Source organism: Salminus brasiliensis, chromosome 3, assembly GCF_030463535.1.
Source record: "Salminus brasiliensis chromosome 3, fSalBra1.hap2, whole genome shotgun sequence".
NCBI classification, from domain to species: domain Eukaryota; kingdom Metazoa; phylum Chordata; class Actinopteri; order Characiformes; family Bryconidae; genus Salminus; species Salminus brasiliensis.
Window position 1 is genome coordinate 2,369,284 of NC_132880.1, and position 26,097 is coordinate 2,395,380.

At 47.8% G+C, this 26,097-nt stretch overlaps 1 protein-coding gene across 2 annotated transcripts in view; it reads left to right on the top strand.

Annotated features, from left to right (window-relative positions):
• Positions 1-25,799, top strand: part of prr36b (proline rich 36b) — a 37,355-nt gene extending 11,556 nt beyond the window's left edge. For both annotated transcript variants that reach the window (XM_072675156.1, XM_072675155.1), the window contains 4 exons: positions 9,106-9,824; positions 10,433-10,520; positions 20,021-20,229; positions 20,587-25,799. In XM_072675156.1, coding sequence (XP_072531257.1) covers positions 9,245-9,824; positions 10,433-10,520; positions 20,021-20,229; positions 20,587-24,605 — 4,896 coding nt within the window. In that variant the 5' untranslated portion in view covers positions 9,106-9,244 and the 3' untranslated portion in view covers positions 24,606-25,799. The remainder of the gene's footprint in view (positions 1-9,105; positions 9,825-10,432; positions 10,521-20,020; positions 20,230-20,586) is intronic.
• Positions 25,800-26,097: the final 298 nt, after the last annotated feature.

Here is a 26,097-nt window from a genome sequence, read left to right on the forward strand (position 1 = left end):
GTGAGATCACTCGTGTGGGAATTCCACTGATGTTCAACATTCCTGCATAACTGGTTCATGGTTGAGATGGTTGCAAGTCATTGAGAGTGGTTTGGTGTGAAGTACTGCTTTCAACATTACCTGTAAAGCTCAGAAGACACGTGCAGGAACCAACAACCTTCTGGTCTCAAGTCAAGAAGGTCAAAAATCTTAGGCCATGGCTGCTTTGATACTAGGAGGAATGTCCAACTGTTATCCTGTAGTATGGAGTATCACTGGGTGACAGGTGAGAGGCGAGAACACCCCCTGGACAGGGTGGAAACCTGCCGAACTTGAAGGAAATCCGCTCTGGGAGAAGACTTCCAAACTCCTCACAGACAGTGACCAGAGTGAGCGTCAAACCCACAGCCTCAGGCCTTCCAGTTGGCCTTCCTGTTGCCACCTCAGCTCCCAGGGAACAACTAGGGGCTTTGCCTTGCTCAAGGGCATCTCAGCTGTCCAGGCTCCTGCAAGTGCAGGGGATTGAACCAATAACCTTCTGGTCTCAAGCCTGCTTCTGAAAATCTTAGGCCTGCTTTGGCTGCTTTGGTGTTCTTGCCTCTCGCCCGGTGATTCCGTACTACAGGGTAACAGTTGGACATTCCTGGGGGCGAGGCATATTTAGGGAAGTAGCGCATCTCGACGGATGAAATTCCAATAATTTGATGGAATTGCTCATTTGACTCAATGGGATTTGACCTATGTTACTCTCGTAGCTCCAGTGCACAACCGAAGAAACAAAGATCAGACTCCAAACAGGCCTAAAACACTGCATTTGCTTGTAAGCTGCGCTTCCGTCGCTGATCCCTGTGGTGGCAGCAGCAGCGCTAGTGCTGTAACAGTCCCTCCTTCAGTCTCGTGTTCAGTTGGAATGAGCTAACAGGCTTTGTTTCTGTATAAAGGACCCAGTCAGAGCAGCGCTAAAGACAGCACGCCTAACGGGCTGTCGAGCCTGCTAATGGAGAGCGAGAACACAGCCCTCCAGTCTCTCCGCACAGATGCCGGCCAGAGCACAGGAGCAGCATTATGTAATCTCGGTGTTGAGGACGCAAACAACCGTTGGGCGATTCATGTGGTCGTGAGAGACACCATTTGACTTCTGGAAAGACTGCTCTGTTTCATAGCCCTCTCAGCTTCAAGGCCTGAGCCTTCATGCGCTTGCCATGTGCAAGCTTGTGTCAGGGTATATTTATGGCAGCATCTTTTACTGATCAGAGGATTCGTGATTCTGACCTGCCCTGTGTCCAAATATTTGTGGACACCCCTTCTTATGAATTCATTTAGCTGCTATAAGTTGCTAATTGCTGGTGTAGATCAGATGATGCTGAATGCAATCAAATCCTCACAGAAATTATTCTCCAAAATCTAGTAGAAAGTCTTCTTCTCTGAACAGTAGAGACAGTTACTTCAACAAAAGCAGGGTCAGCTCTTTTTAATACCCTTGATTTCACAAGAAACAATGAATGAGAAGGTGTCCCAATACTTTTGTCAATATTGTGTATATTTAGTCAGTAGTTAGAAACTAACGATTTTTGGTTAGTGGAGCGTTTTATGGACGTTTCTAGAGCGTTTTTATGTAGCATTTCAGTACCGTTTCTGCAACGTTACATGGACCTAATATTTAGGTTATCCAAACGTTTTGTGAATGTTTTAAGAACATTTTTACGTTCTCTCCAAAAAAAGTTATATTTCCTAAAACGTTTTCTGGAGGTTCTGAGAACATTTTTCCTACAACGTTGCCGCGATCTTGTTTGCAAAAACATTTCTTAACGTTCTGAGGACGTTTTGCGTAATTTCTTTAAATGTTCTTTAAACAACCGCTGCGATTTTATGGCATTATTTATTCCTTAGAACTTTCTGAAACATTTGGGAATGTTTCTGGTAATGTTTCCATGACGTTATGTGAGAAACGCTCTAATGACGTTGGGATGCAAACTATTACTACAGTAAGTTTTAAATATATATAATAAGCCTTTGAGACCAGAAGGTTATTGATTCAAATCCCCTGGGCTTGCTGGCGTTGTCTTCTGGCGTTGTCTGTTAGCTGGATACAAGCTGGTCAAACAACGATATAATTTAAAGAAAGCTCAATACTGAGTGTGTGTGTGTGTGTGTGTGTGTGTGTGTGTGTGTTGTAGAACAGGACAAAGCTAGCTATGTTCCCAGGCTTGCCTTTACGAGTGGTCAGAAAACCACATGATTTTCAGGTGTGGGATTCAAAACCACCCCAAAAAGCTCCTGGTCTCGAGCGTTGCTGAGCAGCGGCGCTGCGCGAAAAACTGTTTACCTTCGTTAACTCGGCCGCTCTCTGTTTCGCTCTTCCTTGATTATATTAATACCTTCCTGCTGAGCCTTGCTCTCAATTGTTTTAGGCTTGTGTGGTCCGATCCCATGCCCCCTACCCTTTAAAGGCAGCATGCCAAGTGCCATGTGGCACCTTGGTCAGCGAATGTTGTGGGGAGGGGTCTCCTGTTCCCCTGAACGGCTCTTGCGCTCCCTTTCTCTTTGGGTTGGAGGTTGGGTCGGGGATGTGGGGGAGGGTCCACTACACCACTACGGTGAACCCTCCCAGGGGGGCTAGAGCAGAAAAAAGGAGGGGTGTTGTTGCAGGATAGAGATGCTGAATGGTCCCAGTCCGCCAGTCGGAGAATGGCTGCGGTTAGCTGGAGCTCCACAGTGCATTAGCGAGGCAGGCTGGATCTCAGCAAAATGCCAAGCAGTGATAAATGGCTGATGATCACCGGGTCAGATAGGCGTTAACTGCTTCTTTCTTTCAGGCGACCCAACCAGAGCCTTCAGGGAAGCTAGCGTTCGCTGAGTAATCTCATTCCACTAAGTGATGAATGGGAATTTGATGGTTCTTAATTTATACTTGTGTATATAAGTGCATAAATGGCAATTATGTTCATTAGATATGGCGTACTGGTATGGATGGGTCTCAATAATGACAAAATAGTAACTTATGATTGGGTTTAGTAGGTTCTGATCGATATTTTATTTATTTGATATTGAAAAATGTAGTGGATAATTGCCTGGATCAGAGCATCTCCAAAACATCAGGCAGGTCTAATTCAGTGTTCCCAGTATGAAGTGGTCAGTACCTACCAAAGGTGCTCCAAGAATGCTCAGTGACGTGGTCATGGGCACCTAAGGCTCACTGATCATGCACATGGGGGCCCCCCCCTCACAAGGACTAAAATACGGATCTGGTGCTAACATCTTGATGCCAGGTACCACAGGACACGGGTACCACAGCTGTTTTGGTGGCACGAGGGTGGTCTGGGTATATATAGCACCCTCTAAGTGGCATCTTTGGTCATCTGCCAGATTTTCATATGGGCTGATTTCGTCAGCATTTTCCGCTCCATGCAAAATCCCCGCTTCCGTCGCCCAGTTCCTCCATTGATGGCTATTTACAGAAAGGCCTCGGGAGACTTGCAGCCAAAAGCTGCAGGATTGTACACACTGCACGCTGAGATTGGCTGGAGCTTCAATAGCAATCTATTCATAAACGCTATTAGCGCAGGCTTGTTTCGCATCAGGCATCAGGCCCTCTGGTCTCGATTGTCTTTGTGGTGATGCAAGACGGTCCGGTACTGGCTTTCTGTGTAGGGCGCTGGGCTACCGAGCTGCTGCTGTGTTGGGGGGGGGGGCGTATTTATGCATGCACGCTCTTCACTGCGCTGCGTATGCCCTCACATAAAGAGGCCAGGGTGCAAATTGCCCTTAAAATATGCTGATGACCTGATTAGGCAGAGCAAGGGGACCCAGAGGGTTGCGTCTAGACGAGCAACAGGGCTCAGATCACCCTGCTTTGTTGGAGACGTGCCAGACACATGAAGTGCTATGCCTCTGTTGGTGGCACACACACTTGCGTACATGGTGCTGTTCATTCCAGACTGTTTAATAATAGGAAGTTAGATTTTTTTTAGGGGCCCTAGAAAGGGAAACTGGCTTCATCCCCTTAAAAGAACACAGAAAACGGGCCAATTCCGACCCCCCGAAACTGTTACATCACAGTCTTGACTCTCGGCCGAACCAAACTTCGCATCAATGTAATGGTGAGACTCGAGAAAGTCAATCTGAGGGGGAGGCAAGGCTAAAAGCTAACCGGCTACACTCTTTTTAGCCTGCTAGTGCTAATAGCACATCGTATGCACATCGTAACAGCAGTAATGACAGTGTTTTCGTCACTACGCTATAATATTATGGGGTCCATGAGCCATCGCTGGTGCCGTAAACCAGCCGTAAATCAGAGCAGAGCTTGCTGGGGGTTTTTTGTATTTAATATTTATACTATTTATACTATAAATGCATTCTTTGGCGTCTGTAATGATTGGCCCACAATGCTTCCTCCTCATAAATAGGATGTAGAGCTCTGTGTTATTTTTAAAGGGATGCTGAGAACTGTTGACCCTGTTATCCTCTTTGGGATTTAGGTGAACAGGACGGTGTCCCTTTCTCACAGATTACCTTTGTTTGTGGGGTCAAAAGGCCAGCAAGTCGTCAGGTGGTGTGTAAATGTGTGTGTGTTGTCTGGAGCCAGGCTAGTAATCACTGTGCAAAGTAATACCCTGAAAAAGGATGTAGAGATGCTCGTAGTCATTAATTTCCTCATATAATTATTCCTAGCGTCTAACTAGCCCAGCAGCCCAGTCATAGCCTGGATAATTATAGTGTCGAGCCCAAGCTAAGGGTCACATCACTCTGAAGCCCAGTGATAAGACTTCTTTGAGTGATGCCATAGAAGAACCACTTTTGGCTCCATAAAGAACCATGCAATAGGATGATATATGATCTAATAATCTAGCATTAAAAGTAACGCTCTTGTCGCTGAATACAATCAAATCCTCACAGCAATGCTAGTACAAAGCCTTCTTCTCTGAAAGCTACTCCAGCAAAAGCAGGAAAATCTGTTTTTTCAGTACCCTTGATTTCAGAAGAAACGAAGAATGAACATTTGTCCCAATACTTTTGTCATTTGATATTTTTTAGCTTCTACCTGATTCTACTCTTGTTTGTGTGTTTTCTGGAGATGGAGAACACGTATAAACATGTGTTGGCTATTATTTACTTCTAATTATGTTCAAACAGGTGGGAAGGCCGATGTTAAGGCCGTGTCCAGTTATTATTTTAGAAAATATAAACCATCATGCAGCAAGAAAACTAACAGAGAACACCAGTTGGAGATATCATTTGTATATATAAAAAGCCCATCCAGTGCATTTGGTAGCGAGGAGGCATTGCTAATCTCTCAGCTGTGGACTGGAGAAACGGAGCCATGCTTCAGTGCTGTCGCCTGTGATTTATCAGTCTGGCACGGCGAACGAGCGAGAGCTCATCCACGCCGGCATCACTCCGCCAGACTGTGAGGAAGATGGGAGAGGGAGGGCGCCGCTGCTGGAGGGTTCAGCACTTATTCATTCTTTCCGAGGCTTCAGTGTCTGGTTTCAGAAGTAGGGACACTGTGAAGTTGGAGCTATCATGAGCTGCAGGCTGATTTATACTTTGGCTGAAGATGACCGTAAACAAGCCGCAGGGAGGGGCTTCAGGGGGAAGGGTAGCTCGCAGAGAGACGTACGACCCCAAGATCTCAACGACACGTCTAGCGTAGGTTTAAAGATCCGACGATTTATCCTGGGAAAGAGGCAGTGGGACAAGCATGCAGGTTTGAATGTGGGCGGAGTAATTACAGGCAGGTCTGATCACAAAATCGTCAACCCTCCTCTGCTCACAGGCTGATTGGCTCTTTTTGTTGAAGGGCGGGACTTCATCTGTAAACAGAGGCCATGCTGAGCGTTACGAGAACCTAGTTCAACCATTGAGCACTCTAGCCTAACCATAAAAATGGGTGTACTGTAACCATGGAAATGGGTGTAGCACAACTTTAAAATGGGTCTGTCGTAACCATAGAAATGGGTGTAGCACAACTTTAAAATGGGTCTGATGTTCCCATGAAAGTGGGTGTAGCATAAGCATGGAAATAGGTTCATTGTAAGGATTGAAATGGGTGCAGTGTAAATATGCAAATGAGTATAACATAACCATGGGAATGGGTGTAGTGTAACCATGAAAATGGATGTAGCATAACCATGGAAATGGGAGAAGTGTATCCACAGAAATGGGTGTAGCGTTACCGTAGAAATGGTTGTAGTATAACCATGGGAGTAGGTGTAGCCTAACCATGGAAATAGGTGTAGCGTAACCATGGAAATGGGTGTAGCATAACAATCTGAATGGGTGAAGCCTATCCATATAAGTGGTTGTAGTATAACCATAGAATTGTCTGAAGTGGAATTGGTGTAATGTAACCATAGGAATGGGTGTAGCACAACTTCAAAATGAGTTTGTTGTAACCATGGAAATGGGTGTAGCACAACTTTAAAATGGGTCTGATGTAGCCACAGAAAAGGATATGGTGTTCGCATGAAAGTGGGTGTAGCATAAGCATGGAAATAGGTTCATTGTAAGGATTGAAATGGGTGCAGTGTAAATATGCAAATGAGTATAACATAACCATGGGAATGGGTGTAGTATAACCATGGAAATGGGTGTAGTATAACCATGGCAATAGGTGTAGTGTAACCATGAAAATGGATGTAGCATAACCATGGAAATGGGAGAAGTGTATCCACAGAAAAGGGTGTAGCGTTACCGTAGAAATGGTTGTAGTATAACCGTGGGAGTAGGTGTAGCCTAACCATGGAAATAGGTGTAGCGTAACCATGGAAATGGGTGTAGCATAACAATGGGAATGGGTGTAGCATAACAATCTGAATGGGTGTAGCCTATCCATGTAAGTGGGTGTGGTGTAACCATGAAAATGGCTGTAGTGTAATCATTGAAATTGGTGTAGCATTTCACCCACAAGCTGTAGCTAAGGTTGGAGGTGGGGACGTTGGAGGGGGCAGAAACTATATTTTGAGGAGAGTGGTAGGAGCGACCTACAGGCCCTGTAACCTTTGTGAGTCAGGCGTTAGGCCTGTGCGTCGAGGTCGGAGCAGTCGGGAGGAGAAACTGATTCACAGCTCTGGTCTGTGGGGAGGATGGTCAGGAGTTCCAGGAGATCCTGTCTAGGGCTCCACACACAGCCAGGCTGCGACCAGTCGAGGCTGCCAGAGAGAGCAGGAGCGAGTCGGTGATTTATTGTTAAAATTGTGGTGGGATTTAGAGCGCTGGCAGAGGCCTGCTGAAATAAGCTGTGCAGAGATAAGGCTGGAGCCAGCCGCATTCATAAACACTGGCTAACACTGGCCAGCACAGACAGAGGGGCTGGCAGGGAGGTGGAGGGGGGCAGTACGCAAAGCTACGTCCAGTTATGCAGGGACAACGATCAGGGTGACCTTGAGATCTTCTCTGGACGCCAAGCTTATTGTGACCATCCCTGATCCTGTACCAGATCCCTGTAGCCCCTGCTGCTACATCGCAGCCTGTCTGGGCGATGATCCCATCCCTGCAAACATTCGGTCGTTGGATCCAAGCCCAACAGGGTTTACTGGTTGTTTACTGGGACAGTTAACAGATCCCAGTAGACCAGCGATGCTCAACCCTGGTCCTGTAGTACCCCTCACTTACGTTGACTCAGGAAGGTTGATTAGACCATTGGAGCAAGGGAGCAAGGCTCCAAGGGTCCCTTGCTTGCTTCCCTCGCCTGACATCCCACTCCATCCCATCCCTCATTTTTGTGAGAGTGTGGGAGACTCTCTCACTTCGCCGTCTCTTCGCTCTCGCCGTTTCTGCCTGACTTTGCTAATGTTCCCTTGAAATGGAGTCAAATTCGGACGGAGCTGCCTGCCAGGAGTAGGGATTCTCTCCCTGGGGCTTTTTCTCTCTCCCACTCTTTTCCCCTTCCTCGCACCCTCCCCCCCCAAGCCTCTCTGGGTTTCCTCAGCTGCCGAGGCCATCTGTGCGAAGGCAACTGAGAACAGATCCTGCGCCGGACAGAAGGAGGGAGGAGGGGCGTGTTTGCAGCTCGGGTTAATACGGACCTTGCGAGATAGGATACGTTCCGGTTCGGAGGAGAAGCAAAGGAAGGATAAGCAAAAGGTGATGCTAGGGCCAGCCGGCGGGGTGCCGCAGGTGACCGGGGCGACGTGGTGCAGTGCGTGGAAGCGGGTCGGACGGAGGCGGCTGCTTTAGTGGAATTTGGCGTATCTTCTTGGGACCCAAAGGACTCCTTGTTTCTTTTCCCATGCTCTCTCGGGCCAAGCCGTTTCCTTTGGCTGGCTTCTGGTACATTTGTTGTTTCTGAGCTCTTAAATCACACATGCAGCAACATCTGCATCCGCAGTGCATCATGGGTAATGCCGCTGGTGTTACTGCTGTTCGCAGCCAAGATCCAGCTTCTCACAACTGGATTTCTGGAATTGGTTTGAAGGCTACGGGGACTAAAAGACTGTCCCCGGTTTTTGGCGTGGGCAGTGAGCACCTTAACTGGTCTCGGACTTTACTTGACTTGAGTCTGACTGATGAGTCAAGCCAGTGACCCGATCTAGAAAGGGCTCTGGAGCAGATACACCTGGGCCTAACGTCATCAGGCCAGCAGGGCATTGGCTAAAGCCCCCCAGCTTTGGGCTGTTGAGCTGTGGAACTGGGTTCTCAGCAGTTCTCATGCAATTCACTGCATTGATTGGTGATTGTAGTCCAGAAGTAATCATCCAATATCAGTACCTGTAAGGAACACTGGATCTGTCTACAAACCTTTGGCCAGTTCTGTTTGATTGTGTGATTGGGAAGTATTTAATTTAGAGAAACCGAAGCAAAGTGAGATGGTGTTGCAGTTGGGCCAGAGATGAATGTGTTGGCCTGTATGCTGCTGCTGAAAATGTCCATTAAGCTACCATTACAATTCCCTTTGGTTGCAGTTTCACCAAATCCGAAAGCTTACAGACAGCTCTTTTGTGGAGCGGCACTTGTTCCCTGTGTTCCCTCTGAGTGCCGGGCCACTTTCGTCCTTAAGCGGTTTCTCAGAGGCTGAGTTTCCCAAAGCAGACCTAATCCTTGACCTGATCGTTCTCAGGGGTCTACTTGACAATACAATGGTTCTGATTTGCTATAGTTCTCACATCTTACTTTTCCTTTTTCTAGGTCACTGCTGTCGTTACCTTAGAGTGGGTGTCGCTGACCAGCCTGCCGAGTCTCCAGGCTCCCGATTCCTCTTCACTGAGAAGGACCATCAGGCGTCAAGCTATTCTCAAAGCTAGCAAAAGCAGCCGGTTCAGACAAGATGAAACCGGACGGGGTCGACGCAGCAACAATGGAGCCCATGGTAGCACTAGATGCCGAGCCTGTGGTCGAGGTGGCACCGCTGGGGGAGGGCCAGGAACAGGTCCCGCCCACTTCACAGACGGAAGAGACTGGACAAGGGGAACCACAGCCGGCCGGGACGCCGGCTGCTGCCACCAAGACCGGCAAGGACAAGCCCGCAGACCCTAAAGCCAAGACAAAGGGTCCCATTAAAACCAAGACGCCCACATCCAAGACGTCCACAGCGGGCTCTCGTCCCACCACCGCTCAAAGCCGCCTGACAAATGGGGTACAGAAGACACAAACTAATGGTGTTGCCAAGAAAACCCCTAGTGCAGCTCCAGAGAAGAAGACCACCTCAACCACCGCACCGTCCAGAAAACCTGCAGGCGCTGTGACCACCAAAACTGCCCCTAAGGCCACGGAAAAGAAGCCTGCTGGGACAACGCGGCCAGCCACTGCCCCTGCCAGTGCAGCGAAGACCACGGGGACGACGCAGCCTGCTAAGAAGACACCAGTCGCACCTGTGAATGGGGATAAAGCCAAACCAAAAACTACAGGTAGGATCACAGGAGGCGTGCTGTTAAATGGAGACGTTGATAAGTTGGACAAAAGTATTGTGCTATTTAGAGACCACTCGTCCCCGTTATCGTTAGCCATAATGATGTTTGGTCGAGTCCCTTTAAACTGGTCCTGGACGTGATTTTTCTGCTTAAGCCCACCTGATTCAACTCACCTGTTAATTGCAAGGGTTATTCGGGAGTGGAGCCCTTTTTCTGTTAGATCTCAGTCACTTTGAGAAGATTGGTGGCTTGAAGGTTGTGGGTTCGAGTCCCAGGGCCAGACAAAGTGTCAAAATGGTCCATATTTTCAGATCAGATTTCAGATTCCTGAATGTAAGGTGCTTGGTCCCCTTGTGTTGCTGCTTGCAGCTATAGTTTTAATGTCGTTACTGAAATCACGGTCAAATCTAAACACCTGCCAGATGCCCAAAACGTCTTAAGAAACCGTCCGCCTGAACGGGTTATTATGATGACATCGTGCATCCCTAGTTCGGAAGCAGCTATGATTGCAAGGTGCAAAAGAGGGTAAAGAGAGGCCTGCAGATAGGAGCAATTTCCTGAGTGAAGTGCCTTTCAAACCTCTCTCTCGTTTCTCTCTCTTTCAGCCCCGAGACCTGCCTCTGCAGCTACCACCAAGCCTGGTGCCACCTCTTCTCCCAAAACGGATAGGCCGCCTGTCTCCAAGACAACCAGGTAGGCCTTTCATTGGCTCAGATGTCTCCGAGCAGTCTGTCAGATGGGGCATGGTGCTCATTACTGACTCGCCTCACACACACCTCGCATGCACAACGCCGCAGCCTAGCTTTCAGCTCTCAGCAGGAACCATCGCACTCTTTGCATTATTGGGAAGCGTCACTCTTGTTGCTTAGCAATAAACAGCTCTTTTCCTGCTGGGAAACGTCTGGCCCGAGAGACGTTCCCTATGACAAGCACTGACGCTCTAGTAAAACACAACAGTGCATCGTCCCGCTTGGAGAGAGGGCTCATAGGATGTCCTCGTAAGTAGGCCGGCAGTCCCGCCAAGGCCCGGCAGCTTCTTCCTTGTTGGGTTTTGTTCAGAGATTACGGCGCTCCGCAGATAAGACACAGAGACGGGGAGGCGGCGCTGTGTTCGGCTCCTTTCTGTGAAGCGCCTGCAATCGGCTCAGATTACCGTGACTACCTGAGTCACGCTGTGTTGAGCGTCTGCGCCTCGCAGAAACAAACGTGGCAGTTCTGGCCGCCCTGCCTGAAAGAGGCCTTTGTTGGCGGGCGATGAGAGATGAGAGATGTCTGGAGGTGCTTGGCTCTTGTTGGAAATAAGTTCGGTTGCTGTTTGTTTGTTTGTTTGTTTGTTTTAGACCATGTTAGTAAACAATGAGCTGTTTGTGTACCACTGTTTAACCCTCAGAAGTCTTACGCTGCATTCGAGTGGCATCCAAAACAGCTGGGCTAGAGCTGGGCAATGTGACGATATTTTATCGTATCGTAAAAAAATGATATATACAACCTGAAACAACAATATAAATATGTAAAAATAATTAATTATGTATTTATTATTTGTTATTATTTATCTTAATAATTAATAAATAATTACAAGTGCATTGCTCTATAAAAGTGCATTATTATGCTATTATATTATCAGTCAGGCATAAAATGGGTCTTAAAAATACAATAATGTCGTTTATTACTTTATATCGTCCAAAAAAATTGTTATAATAAACTCCTGGGCTAATCACAAGCTAACATGCTAACTGAGAACGAATCTATCACGCATTACGGCAAGCTAACAGGTTAACCGCGGACCATTTTAATGTTAAAAGTTTACAACCTGTTATTGTGTATGTTTTAACGTGTTAAGCTAACAGGCTAACAGGAGGCCTGCTTGCTAATCGCTAACTAACATGCTATCTCTAAGCTAACACACTATTAAATGTAAACTTACCATGACACATTATTTGTTGAAATAATAATTAGTAATTTATTAAACAATTAAATTTTCATTCTTTATGGTTTCATTTAGAACATATATCATAATTATCTCTTTTGAATGTGAATGTGAGCGAAGGGAGCGTCTGTGAGACGCTTCTGTGAGAAAGAGGCCGGAGGTCGCTGGCCGGAGACCCCGTGAGCTGTCTCTCCCTCTCGTCTTCTTTTGTCCTCGTGTTTGCCTGTCTCTCTCCTCTTGGATAGTTTACTTAGACATGACGACAGGGATGTCAGCATCCAGTGTGCTTCTTGTCTCCGAGGGGGGAAAAAAGAGGGATTTAGCTTCGCCAGGACCGAGTGAAGACGGTCGCCTCTCTGCCAAGCTGGCCGGAGAGCTGTATCCACGGCCCAGACAGCTTCATAAATCACTCCTGTTATTGGACGGGACCTTTTCCCCCCTCTTTCGCTGCTTCTTTAATTTATACTCAACCAGAAGAGCCTTAATGCCGAAGATCCATCATGTCTTTTTTCTGAACCCATTTTGTTATTAAACAGGAAGCCAGGCAGTCAAATGGACAGGGTGGACTGTTTGGACACTGTTACGGTCAAAGTATGCTTTTACTTTTACTTTTACAGGCCTTTTAAAATGGGTCACGGCAGCCGACTTTCTTACTGGCCGTCTTCTTCTTAAATGGGGGACCACAATTCGCAAGCTGTAGTGGCGTCCAACTGGAGACTGTAGAGGACAAAGAAGCTCATATTATCAATCAATCAATCAATCAAAATGTATTTGTGTATGGTTTTTTAGTAAGAGGACAAAAGATCAACAAGACATCAAAACCTAAGACCCTCAGTGAGGAAGACCAGGGCGACTGTGGCAAAAACCTTGACGAGACCCTGGGAGGAACCAAGACTCACAGGGGGGAGGACCCGTCTATCCTCCTCTGATCAGAACTATTTATAGATTATTGATAATAGTCACATCTTCTGCTTGGGTGTTCAACATAATCTTAAAATAATAATCATAAAATTGTAATATAATATAAATAATATAAATAATTTAACATAGTTATTAAGCAGGTAGCAGTGGCAGGAGGGTGGGCAGCTAGTCTGACACAGGTCGAGCCAGATAGACATATCTAAGGTGGCTTTAAGTTATTTAGGTCAGTTATCATTAGGTCAGCTGGTAGGGGGATGAATCACTTGACAAATCACTAAATGAACTGAACCTGTGCAGCAGTGGAGGAACTGTGTTCTCGGGATATCATGGTGTCCCGTCCAGTACTTCTGGGATGAGTTGGGTTGCAGATGGGAGGTGCAGACTAGTTCCCTGGACGGTAGAGGCAGTTACTCCAACAAAAGCAAGGTTGATTGATTTCAGAAGAAACAACAAATGAATGTGCAGGTGTCCCAATACTTTTGTCCACATCATGTATGGATATTCAAACAGCAGCAGTGGTTAAAATGCCCACCCCATTAAATCATGCACAAACACGTCTGAGGTCCTTGGCATTTCTTTGTGCTGGAATGTGTGTGTGTGTGTGTGTGTGTGTGTGTGTGTGTGTGTGTGTGTGTCCTCTGGTCTGTGGGTGTTGGCATCTCTGTGTGGATGAGAGAGAGAGCGAGAGAGGGAGAATGGCCTCTGTTGTAGTGAGCACTGATGGGCTGTGGTATCATATGCAGAGTCGGAGGTTTGCGAGGCTGCAGTAAATGTTTATGTTCTACAGGCACATGCAGACGCTCGAACCGAGCCCACCGATATAAACCAACACTGTGTTATAACACTATAGACAAAAGTATTGGGACACCTGCTCAGTCATTCATTGTTCTTCTGAAATCAAGGGTATTAAAAAGATCTGATCCTGCTTTTGTTGGAGTGACTGTCTCCAAGGGGAAGAAGAAGACTTTCTACTGGATTTTGGAGGAGCATTGCTGTGAGAATTTGATTGCATTCAGTGACGAGGGGTAGTTCCAAAACGTGTTATATTTACACCCAACTTAGAGAAAGCCTTTGAGGCTAAAGGCAATAGCTGCCACCTTAGATACTGTAACAACCACTGGGCTAATTACTGCATAGTAACCACCTACCACCACCATAGCAACTACCTTTGATACCAGAGCAACCACCTACATACTCCATAACAACCACCTAGAACATCATAGCAACTACTTGTCAACCACCTAGCAACACTATAGCTGCCAGCTCAGATCCATAAACAACCACCTGGCCACTGTCTGGATACTGCATCGTAACCACCTAGCACCACCATAGCACCCATCTGTGATACCAGAGCCACCACCTACCAACTCCATAACAACCACCTAGCAACTACTTGGGAACCACCTAGCAATAATATAGCTGCTACCTGAGGCTGGCCACCGTTTATTTACTGCATTGTAACCACCTGGCCAGTACTTAGCGACACCATAGCAACCACCTATCAGCGTTCTACCAACCACATAGAAACCCCATAGCAAGCCTGTATGACTTCTCCCAGACTGTCCACAGTGCAGTGTAACAAATGCCCCAGTATTGCTACACCACAAACCCGAGCCCAAGATCATCTACACACACACACACACACACACACACACACATTACCATTGATGATGTCAGTGTTACTGTTTGGGTCTTACCGGTTCCACAGCCGGCCCAGTAGACGAGATGACGTCATCTGTGGTGCAATGGGTGTGTCTCTCAGCCTGGGATAAAGTCATACTGAGTCATTACACATTAGCTTGTAAATCTCTCTCGCTCTCTCTCTCTCTCTCTCTCTCTCTCTCTCTCTCTCTCTCTCTCGCTCGCTCGCTCGCTCGCTCGCTCTCGCTCTCACACTCACACTCGTTCTCACTTTGACGCAGTTTCTTCCTGCATCATGTTTTACATCAGCTACTGCACTGGATCTAATCACCAAATGGATCTTGTGGGAGAGATGGGTTGAGTGGGTGAGGGGTGTGTGTGTGTGTGTGTGTGTGTTTGTGTGTGTGTGAGTAACCCGCAGCACCAGCATGATTGATTGCTCTGAAAGACTCCAGTGGTTTGTGGTGCGGCTCATTCCCTTCAGCTTCTCGGCCTTCTCTGTTCATTACCCTTAGCGCTTATTAAAGAGCCACAGTCGTGCGACACTGTTGAGAAATGAAGAAGCTCGGCCTCGTGCTACAGCCGTGCTCGTCCCTACATGTGAACCAGGCTGCAAAGACAACCTGCTTGAGATCCGTTGTTGTTGTGATTGTTTACTTTATGGGTCTTAGTTGTAGCAATGTGTGAAACTACCTCCACCATGTTTGGAAGCCGGACTGTAGCCAGGTTAGCTCTCACTGTGAGTTGCTGATGAAACTGGGATGGATTGGGATGGGACGGGACGGGGTGGGTTGGGATGGGATGGGATGGGGAAGAGATGGGAATGGGGACGGGATGGGATGGGATAGGTTGGGATGGGACTGGGATGGGACAGCGGTTAGGGTTGGAATGGGACAGGGATGGTTTGGGATGGGACAGAAATGGGTTGGGTTGGGATAGGATGAGATGAAATGGGGAAGGGATGGGGCGGGGATGGGATGGGATGGGATGGGTTGGGATGGGATGGGGTGAGGACGGGACGGGATGGGATAGGTTGGGATGGGATGGGATGAGGGCAACAGTGCACCTGCTGAAAATGCAAAACTCTTATGCAAAAGTGAACCATTCAAATCAGCTGAATTTGGAGCCTGTTTTTATTCTACACTTCCAGCTTGTGGAGATCAGCCTCTCCATGACTGAGACTTAGGCCGTGTGTATTTTTGCTGATGCAAGGCTCGTGGCTCACATGTCAGCTCACACTGGGGAATGACCTCGCAGTTTCCGCCTTGGCTGGAGATGAATCGGGCCTACGCTACAGTAGCTCAGCTGTGTGCAGATCTGGTTTATCCGAGTGCCTGATGAACCTGTTTAAGGGGCTAATGAGTCCCTTCTGGCCCTTCCGCCTAATTAAAACTTCATCAGCTGTGAGCTGCTGGTCGCCTGCTGTAGGAGGACGTCCCGCCACTGCTCCCTCGCTCTGGGCAGGAGACACTCCAGCCTGGTCCCGTCGGTTTAATTGCAGCGAATCAGAGCCGTGTTGTGTTCCCTCTTCAGCACTTCTGTGTTGATTCTGACAAAAGTCCCTTGTCGGCGCAAAGGGCTAATGATTCAGTGTTATTTACAGAAAGGGCCCGGGGCCATGCTTGTGAACTTTAAAGCGTTGGTGTGTGTAAGTGTGTGTGTGTGTGCTTTCATGCCTCCCCTCGTGATTGGGATTGTTTTTCATTTCTTCTCCTTAAAGCTTCAGTGGGTTTCTAGGCTATATTCTACATTTATGCTTTGACCCCAACTGTGGCCCAGATCCTGGCCTAGCCAGTGGCCACATAAAACTTGTATAGACGCATGAAAAATGAAGAGCGCCGGCCTAGTTTCACGAGCGAGATCACGAGCGACCAAGCTAGCTAATTTCAAGCTGTGTAGAACTTCTCCAACGAACCAGCACTCATTACATAAGTGGCCACTGTATGGCCAAAAGTTTGTGGACACCCCTTCTGATGAATCCATTCAGCTATTTTAAGTTGCACCCATTGCTCACACAGATTGTCTAGTCCCTGTAGAGAGGTATTGCCAATAGAATAGGACTCTCTGTAGCAGATCAGCATGAACCTATTAGCATTAGGCCCGGATCTAATACCAGGCGTGGGCTAGAGGGGTAAAGCGATAAGCTGTGGAGCAGCCTATTGATGACCTCCTTCTCTTGCATCGTCACCTCACTGGACCTGTGGGTTTTACCTGTGAGTTGTTGAAAAAACTACCTCCACATGTTTAGAAGCTGGACTGTAGCCTGGCTAGCTCTCCCTGTGAGCTGTTGATGAAACTACCTCCACCATGTTTAGAAGCTGGACAGTAGCCTGGCTAGATCTCACTGTGAGCTGTTGATGAAACTACCTCCACCATGTTTAGAAGCTGGACAGTAGTCTGGCTAGCTCTCACTGTGAGCTGTTGATGAAACAACCTCCACCATGTTTAGAAGCTGGACAGTAGCCTGGCTAGATCTCACTGTGAGCTGTTGATGAAACAACCTCCACCATGTTTAGAAGCTGGACAGTAGCCTGGCTAGATCTCACTGTGAGCTGTTGATGAAACTACCTGCCTGTGCAGACCGTCTGAAAGATGGCTGGTTGATGCAGTATGTTGCTTGCTTGCTTCATTACAAATCCATTGAGATGCAAAATTACAAAACAAAAGTGCATCACTGTCCAAATACTTATGGACACTTACGTTTTTTCCTACCAGAACAATCCATCAACCCACACGCAGGTGTCCCATAGAGGACATTATTTGCCAAGTGGAAAGTGACACTAATATGAAGTTAATAGTCTTTAATCGGATGAGTAATGCACATCTCGTTCCCCCATTGAACCAAGTGCAGACTAATTCTCTCTCTCTCTCTCTCTCTCTCTCTCTCTCTCTCTCTCTCTCTCTCTCGCTCTCTCTCTCGCGCTCTCTCTTAAGTCATCCTACTGTCACAGTGGATTATACATATTGGTTTTATCCAGGGGATTTAGGTGAATGCTCTCACAATATCTCCCATGTCCCCTACCCTTCCTCCATACCATCCTATTGTGTCCCTGCTCTGAATGTCTACTCTGGAACTTTCTCTTTGTTAGCTACTCAAAGCATAGAGCCACTCTTTTACCCCCCACCCCCCAACCCCCCGCCCGCAAGTTCCCATCCCTGCTGTGCCCATTATATATATGGAAATGTTGATAGTGATGCAGATTCTAAAGGGCTGAAAATTCTGACAACTAGTAATATCAGCAGATATTTTTATATTTCAAATTTAGTTGTTAGTTATACAGCCCAGTTTCAATTAAAAACAGCCCAGCTCTACTTACAAAAGCCTGGTTTCAATGAAAAACAGCCCAGTTTTAGTTAAAAACACCCCAGATTTAATTAAAAACACCCCAGTTTTAATGAAAAACACCCAATTTTTAATGAAAAACACCCCAGTTATGGTTAAAAACACTCCTGATTCAGTTAAACACCCCAGATTTAATTAAAAACAGCCTAGTTTTAATGAAAAACACTCCAGATTTAGTTAAAAACACCCAAGTTTTAATGAAAAACACCAGTTTCAGTTAAAAACACCCCAGTTTTTAGTTAAAAACACCAGTTTCAGTTAAAAGCGAATAACAGATTTCATATTGCCCACCACAAGATGCCGTGACCCACAGCTAGTTAGATGAAAATAAGCAGTCAGCTGTCCGTTTACTTTTTGTTCAACTTCTTCACAAAGATCCTGTAAAGAAAGGGATTTAAATTCTCACAGCCTCCACCCAGCAGCCCTGCAACCCAGCCTCCACCGTCTTTTCTTGCTAATGGCGGAGACACTTTTAACCCTTGTTGTTTGAGTAGAAGCTCACAGTTCAGCACTCTGAAGGCTTTGTCTTCGGCTTCTCGTCCTTGAATCATCGTAAAGCAGATAAAATGGGTCTGGAAGGCGCCGCAGTCTGTAAACTCATCTGCTGTAAGCTCATTGTTCTCTCACCTGCGTGGCTAGGCCTACTTTTCTAAACCCATTACGCTGCTACATGTAGGACACCAGTTTGATATCAGTGACATGTTTTTTTCCCCCGTTGTTCAGAAGAGGAGCGTGTGGCACCTCTGCACGAAGCGAAGGAGCATCAAATATTCAGCGCTTTTGCTTTCTGCCTCCACACATGCGCCTCGACCAGTTATTTTTACTCCTGCTCTTTTAGAATCAAAGATTAATGTGACTCTCACGCTCTCGTCCCGTCGTCCTCGGTGGTGCTCCCTTGGTTCAGGGTCTTTATTTAGAGTGAGAGATCAGAGGCCGTCAGCAGAGCGTGAGTTAAGGAGATCAGCGACTCGTGCCGTGCCTGAGGGATCTAGGTTACTTTACTCAGCCCCTGACGTGAAGCCTGGGCCCGAGCGGACGGGCGGTAGCCGCGGGATCACCCAGGTCACCAGGACTTGGATGGACGCAGGGCTGATGAGGTCCAAGTTAGGTTCCGTCCTCGTGGTGACTCGTCCGTCATCGGTTAGTCTGCTCTGCCTCATCGTCCTCAAGGGTAGGGTGAGAGTTGGGGTGGCCATGTTTGAAATGAAGAGCTGTTTCCTGGGGGTGGCGGCTCGTACATGAGGCTGAGTGAGAGTGACAGCGGTAATTAGTCCAGGAACTGAAAAGGACAGGATAAACAGGACATGGGCGGCGTAGGGATGGAGAGAAATGAGGATCTGGCGCCTTCTGCAAAGGCCAGAGAGCTGGACTCTTGATCGTAGACTCTATAACTGTTCTCATCATGTAGAAGATCAGTGTATCCCTGGTGGAACCTGATCCCACAGCATCCCTGATGCTCTGTTAGTGAGCTTCTCAGAAGCTCTCTACTGTCGGGAATCTACTGCAGTTGGAAAACTTGTACTAGATCCTATCTTGTACTAGAAGAATTAAAAACACTCCAGTTTAATTACAACACCCCAGATTTATTAAAAAACACTCCAACACCACATTTGTAAGTAAAACACCTCTGTTCTAGGTAAAAATGTTTTCATTAAAAACACTCCAGTTTTAGGTAAAAACACTACAGATTTGTTTAAACACCCAAGTGTTATGTAAAAACACCCAAGTTTTAAGTAAAAACACCCCAGTTTTAAGTAAAAACATCCCAGTTTTAGTTGAAAACACTGCAGATTTAGTTAAACATCACAGTTTTAGTTAAAAACACTAAAAATACTTTAGTTAAATCCCACACCCTGATGCTCTGTTAGTGAGCTTCTCAGAAGCTCTCTGATGTTGGGAATCTACTGCAGTTGGGAAACTGGGCCAGCAGCTGACCTGATCCTATCTTGTACTTCTGCTCTGAGAAGACAAACAGATAAAGACTCTGGCACCCTTGCTCCTCTCCTCCCCCTGGTGTTCTGCTTTTATGCTGGCTCCCCGGGCCACACTTCGCAGTGCGACTAATCAGCTCTCAGGTTAATGTTCGCGCTCGAGGCAGGGCCTCTTGCTTGCTGTCCGAACAGTTTGACTGCAGTTTATAAACCTTTGGTCATCACTCTCAAGAATGTCGGAAGAAACTCGCAAACACGGGTTCGAACAAGAGGTCAAACCTCCCTGCTATTTGATTGCCATTTCCTTCCCTGTTAAACCCAGAATTTACATGTAGATGCACCACCAGTGACCCTTTTTTTTGCATAGCAAGGTTTGCATACAGTTTTCACAGACGCTGACCACATGTCTCTCTTCTGTCCTCTTGTCCAGGCCGGCCACAGGGACCACAGCTTCTCGCCCGGCATCTGCCGCACCAAAGCCAACTGCCGCATCCAAGACGTCGACATCTGCGTCAAAGCCCTCTCCTACAGCTAAAACGACCACCACGACTGCCAAACCATCACCTGCTAAAACCACAGCTCCCCCTGTTGGCCGCGCCCCAGCCCAGTCCACAAAGACCACTACACCCATCAAGAAAGGTAGATACGAGAACTGCCGTATATATTCATAGTCCTAAAGGTTTACGTTTGCTGAATTTTGCAGGGATATTTTAGGATGTTTGCATAATGGAAATCGAGCAGTGAACTAAATTTTGGCCTGGATTGTTCTCCTTATAATGCAAGTCAGCAAGAAGCTAGAGGCAGTTTCCAGGAAGTAACTTGCATGGTAGAGTTTTTCATAATTTCGTGATTGTATCCTAATTGATCCTGTAAACATTTCACACAGTTCACAGCATATAAATATAACCCTCGGCTATACTGGATGTTCACGTACTGGTTTTGAAAACAGTGAAAACACACCGCTCACTCTTTGGCCTTCCCTTATTCTCTTTTTAGATGTTAGCAAGCCAACCACCCCAGCAGCCAAGAAGCCAGCTGCCTCCCCTCTCACCCGCCCAGCCTCGACCAAGCCCACAAAGCCGGACACCCCGAAAGCAGCCACGCCAGCCAAACCAGAGTCCGCCTCCAAGAAACTCTCTTCTCCTACCAAGGCAGCAGCAGATGCCAAGACCAGTAAGCCCAAGGATAGCAAACCAGCATCCTCAAAGGAGGTCACTGCTAGCCCAAGAACTCCTAGTGCGAAGAGCAGCACAGCCAAGACGGCCAGTCCTAAGAAATCAGTGGGTAGCAGCACTCCCATGCCAGTGAAGCGTGGCCCCAAAGCTGCACCGGCAGCTGAACCTGCACCCAAAGAGAGTGAGAAGAAGGAGGAGTCTCCTGCCATCGAAACAACTCCCAGTGTTGAAGCTGTGGCTGCTGCAACTACTGTGGCTGCTGCTGCTGCCGCTGCCGCTGTTGTTACAGCTGCCACAGCTGCTGATACCTTTGTCACAGAGGCAACCAATGAGCCTGAAGTCCATTCCGAACCTATGTCCGAACTCCTGCCTGAAACCAAATCTGAACTTGCACCTGAATCGAAGTCTGAACTTTCACTTGAGCCCAGTTCTGAACTCCAGTTGGACACCAAGTCTGAACCTGAAGTCGAACCCCAGTCCGAAGTCTTAATGGAAACAGAGTCTGAACTCCCACATGAACCCAAGTCTGAACCTGGTGTCGAACCCCAGTCCGAAGTCCTAATGAAAACAGAGTCTGAAGTCCCATATGAACCCAAGTCTGAACCTGAAGTCGAACCCCAGTCCGAAGTCTTAATGGAAACAGAGTCTGAACTCCCATATGAACCCAAGTCTGAACCTGAAGTCGAACCCCAGTCCGACGTTCTGATGGACACAGAGTCTGAACTCGCACCTGGGTCCAAGTCTGAACCTGAAGTCGAACCCCAGTCTGCATTCCTGTTGGAGCCAGAGTCTAAACCTGCACCTGAACCCATGTCAGAGTCTGAACCCGCGCATGAACCCCACTCTGAACTTGCATTCGAACCCCAGTCTGAATTCCTGTTGGAACCAGAGTCTGAACTTGCACCTGAACACAAGTATGGATTTGAGGCTGAACCCCTGTCAGAGTCTGAACCCGCATCTGAACCCCACTCTGAACTTGTGGCCGAACCACAGTCAGATTTCCTGTTGGAAACAGAGTCTGAACTTGCACCTGGACCCAAGTCTGAACTTGCAGCCGAAGCCCAGTCTGAACCTCTGTCAGAAACTGAGTCTGAACCCGCACCTGAACCCCACTCTGAACTTGCGTCTGAACCCCGGTCTGAATTCCTGTTGGAACCAGAGTCTGAACTTGCACCCGAACACAAGTCTGAACTTGCGTCCGAACCTCAGTCTGAACCCCTGTCAGAAACGGAGTCTGAACCTGCACCTGAACCCCACTCTGAATTTGCAGCCGAACCTCAGTCTGAATTCCTGTTGGAACCAGAGTCTGAGTTCGCACCTGAACCCAAGGCTGAGGTCCTGATGGAAACAGAGTCTGAATTTAAGCCTGAAGAGAAATCGGCACTACTGCAGGAAACCGAGCTTCAGCTCTCACCTGAACCTCTGCCTGAAATCACAACTGCTGCCATTGAGGACATGCTACAGGACGGCGAGGATAACCAGGATATTCCAGAAGATACAGAGGAAGAAACAACCGAAGACACAGTGCCACAGCTGGCAGCCGAGTTGGACCTGGTCAGTCTCAAGGAGCCCACAGGTGCTACTTCTCCTTTGGGCACGACAGTCATGTCACCACCATCTTCTCCCAACCGGGCTTCACCTTTGCCTGTGGAAGCCCAGATCTCTGCCCCGTTACCGGAAATGCAAGCTCCTGTTAATCCCTGGGCAGAAAGCCAGTCCATGTTCTCTGAAGGTCTGACTGCAGATGACCTGGAACAAGAGGAAGTCAGGGCCCATGAGGACTTCCTAACAACTGCAGAGTCTGCAGAAGAGGAGCCAGAGCCAGAAGTTGTAGAAAAGCCCTTCAATCTGGCAGTGGAGCCCAGTCTGTTGAGTACCTCCCCTATGGAGCATTTTAGTGGCGCATCGCCAACCTCACCTGGCTTTGAGAAGGAGGAGGCAGTAGAGAAAGCAGAGGAAGAAATCAATGAAGATGATCATTATGAGGAGGAGGAGGAGGAGGACGAGGAAGAGGAGCAGGAGGAGCAGGAGGAGGAGGAGGTTGTGAAGCCTGAGACATTTTCCCAGAGGCCACAAGTGGAAGATTACACTGTTGGCTTGTCAGAATTTGGTGGCTCCAGTTGGGGTACGGTGCATTCTGATGGTGCTGGCAGCTTCAGCCAGCAGGAGAAAACCTCACCCGCCCTCATTGAAAGTCATGACGACGAAGGTGTGGAGGACGTCTCTTTGCAGAAGGTGGAAATGGAGATGGCGCCCCCTTCCTTAATGGAGAGTCATCAGGTGCGTGACGATGTGGATGACTTTGGTCTCAAACAAGTGGAAACCGAGCAGCCATTCATGGGCCCGCCAGGAGTGAAATCCTTCTCAGATGACGAGGAAGAGGAGGAGGAGGAAGAAGAAGAAGATGAGCCACTAAAGCAGGACTTGGATGCCGTCCTTGAGCATACAGATAAACGTCAGATAAACATGGACTTTGGCTTTGGCTTTGCTGAGCAAGCCGACAGCCATCATGTGGGTGTCGATCATCACCTCAAATCCCAAGAAGAAGAGGAGCATGAGGATGAAGATGTTGAGATGGTTAGTGAGGGTCTGATGGAGAGTGGGATCAAGACTTCGGGAAATGTTGATGAGGATGATTATGAAGGAGGTTATATGGATAATTTAAATCGCACTGCTCCAGCTCCCTCTATGCCCAGGACTGCAGCCTGGGGTCCATCCAACCCTTTCGCAGACACTTGGGCGCAGCCAGCTTCCATGCATATGACTTCTAGTCCTTTAGAGATGGGTGCAGCTGATCCAGAAATGCCCAAAAAGTCCCCTGCTGAGGCCTGGCTGGAGCAGCCTCTAGGCCAGCAGTTTGATGAACCCCGCCTTGAGGTCCAGGAAGAGATGGAGAGCTCAGTCCCGGTAGACGTCTCGAACCTGGGTGTGCCTGCCGTAGGTATGTCTCAGTCGAGCACCTTGAGTGGAGCAGCCTTGGCAGCCCACAGCAGCAGCGAGACCAGCACACCAGAAGAGCTTCGGGACTACGACAGCAGCTCGGGTGTGGAGTCGCGCTCGGACAAGCAGCAGACCCCTGTCCCTACAGCCCAGCCCGACCTGGAGCAGGACCTAGGGATCCATCTGGAGCGTGGAGATGGTGAAGAGGAGGAGGCGGAGACTCTCCCAGCAGACGAGGTACTCGGGGATGCTCCGACTGCCCCAGCGTCCGCTCCGTCCTCGGCTTCCACTTCCGGGGATGAGGCCAGTGACACTGAAGGAGAGATGCAGATCAATGATCCTGACGTTCCTGTGGATGACTCCGCAGCTTTCGACAGCCCCTCCGCCTCCCGAAACCTCCCTGCCTTGGATGAGGACGAGGAGGCTGGAGACATGCACATCGGAGAGGAAGACGGTGGAGGCACGCCGCAGTCCGCCAACTCCGTCGCGTCCTACGGCTTTGACTGCTCGGCGTCCAACTCCAACGCCCATTCTACAGCTGAGAGTTGCGGAAAGAGTCCTGGAATCTTCTCCCTGGAGAACGAAGACCAGCTTCCCGAAGAGGCCAAAGATCCCTCGCTCATCAAGGAGCTGACCCTGCCGGCGGCATCCGCCTACCCCGAGGAGCTGCTGGGTTGCCCTGTGGACCTGCTTCCCCTGGGCCAGCAGGGCGAGTCGCACATCGGCCTAGACGACGAGTACCTGCTCTGCGGGAAGACGGGAGCCAGCGCTTTGGAGGAGGCTGACCCCGAGTCACCCATGCACCTCTCGCCCCAGCACGGGGGCAGCACCGACAGCCAGCCACCTTACTACTCTGCCATTTGCGATAAGACTGATAGCTTTCTGGCAGGTAACGTATAAAAATCCCTCCTTTCGGAATGCACCTTTTTCTTCCCCCATTCCCTACGAACACCCCACCCCCTCCCCTGTTTATGTCAGTTTTTTTGTTTTCTTACGACACGGGGTGATTGCTTAGAAAACAGGGAGACGAAATTATAGTGGGGGTAAAATGGGGACCTTGGGGGGGGGGGACTGTAGGTTTGTCAGTGCTGCTTTCTCTTTCTTACTACTATTATAGTCATGGTTATGATTGTATGGCTTAAAACTCCTGTATGTACAATAGGTATTCTCATTTTCTATTAGAATGTACTTCTAAGTAACACTGCATACTATGGCTGGCACCCCTGAACTTGGTTGATAGACTGAGATGTTGTGAAGTCCTTTAATGAAAAAGGAAAAAAAAATCATCAAAAAAAAGAAAGAAAGAAAAGAAACACATTGGGTGGACTCGACCTGTGTTTGTATTTATCCTACTGTTTTTACCGAAAAAAAAAATGTCAAGGATTTTTTTTTATACCTTTTTTTATTGTTTTTATTTGTTTCGTTGATCCCTGTCTTGCCTACCGTTTGTACACATGTCAGTTCTCCTGCACTGTAGAAGTAGCCTTAAACCCTATTTTTTGTTTTTTAACTCATTCTTGTGTCAAGAAATTAATGTTTTAGCACTAACTAAGGTTAGATATTCTTACAGAGGCTTTGCACTTTGGGTGTTTTTGACGTAGGGAGTTATCGGAATGTTAGATGGCAAGCCATGTTTCATTTTTACATCTTTTCCTACTATAAAAAAAAATAAAAAAGAATAATAATAATAATACAGCGCATTTTTGTGAAGGGTAACTCATCATGGCGAGTAATGTCACCGCAAGTGTTTTTAAAATACCGAAGCGATCTGGCTGTGTTGATTTGCAGTAGTTGGACATTTTACCTTGGATCAAACTAACGATTTCTTGGAATTTCTCGTTTGTTGGAAAGAAAAAAAAGAGAAAAAAAAGATTTCGCCACTTTTGTAAATTAAAAAAAAAAAGAGAGAGAAGAAGATACTCGCTTGAACGTCGGTGGCGAGTATCGGACACTTCGATTGGGGATTGCATGTGGAACTAATGAGACTGTAATACCGTTCAGGATTATGTCAGGATGATCATAAATTAATGGTTCACACTAATCAAAAGGCTTTTCTTTTTTTTTTCAAAATTCCATTAAACAGCATTGCAAGGCCATCTGTTCCCGTTTCTTATTTCTCCCTGGCTTAGAGTGGTCTTAGAAATTGGTCCACGCACTTTTCAGAGGTTCAGGCTTCTCTCAAGGGTGGAGACGAAGGCCCTGAGTGGAGTCTGAGTGGGAACAGGAATGGTGTTACCTCCTAATGGAATTTTGATGAAATGACGAACCCTGGTGTCCCCACCCGTAATCTCCAGCATGCACTGTGTGTGTCTGGCCACCCAAAGACCAGAATCCCCTCCCTGCAAGAAGAACCTGCACAGCCAGACGTGTGTGAAATCCCACCCCTGGTCAT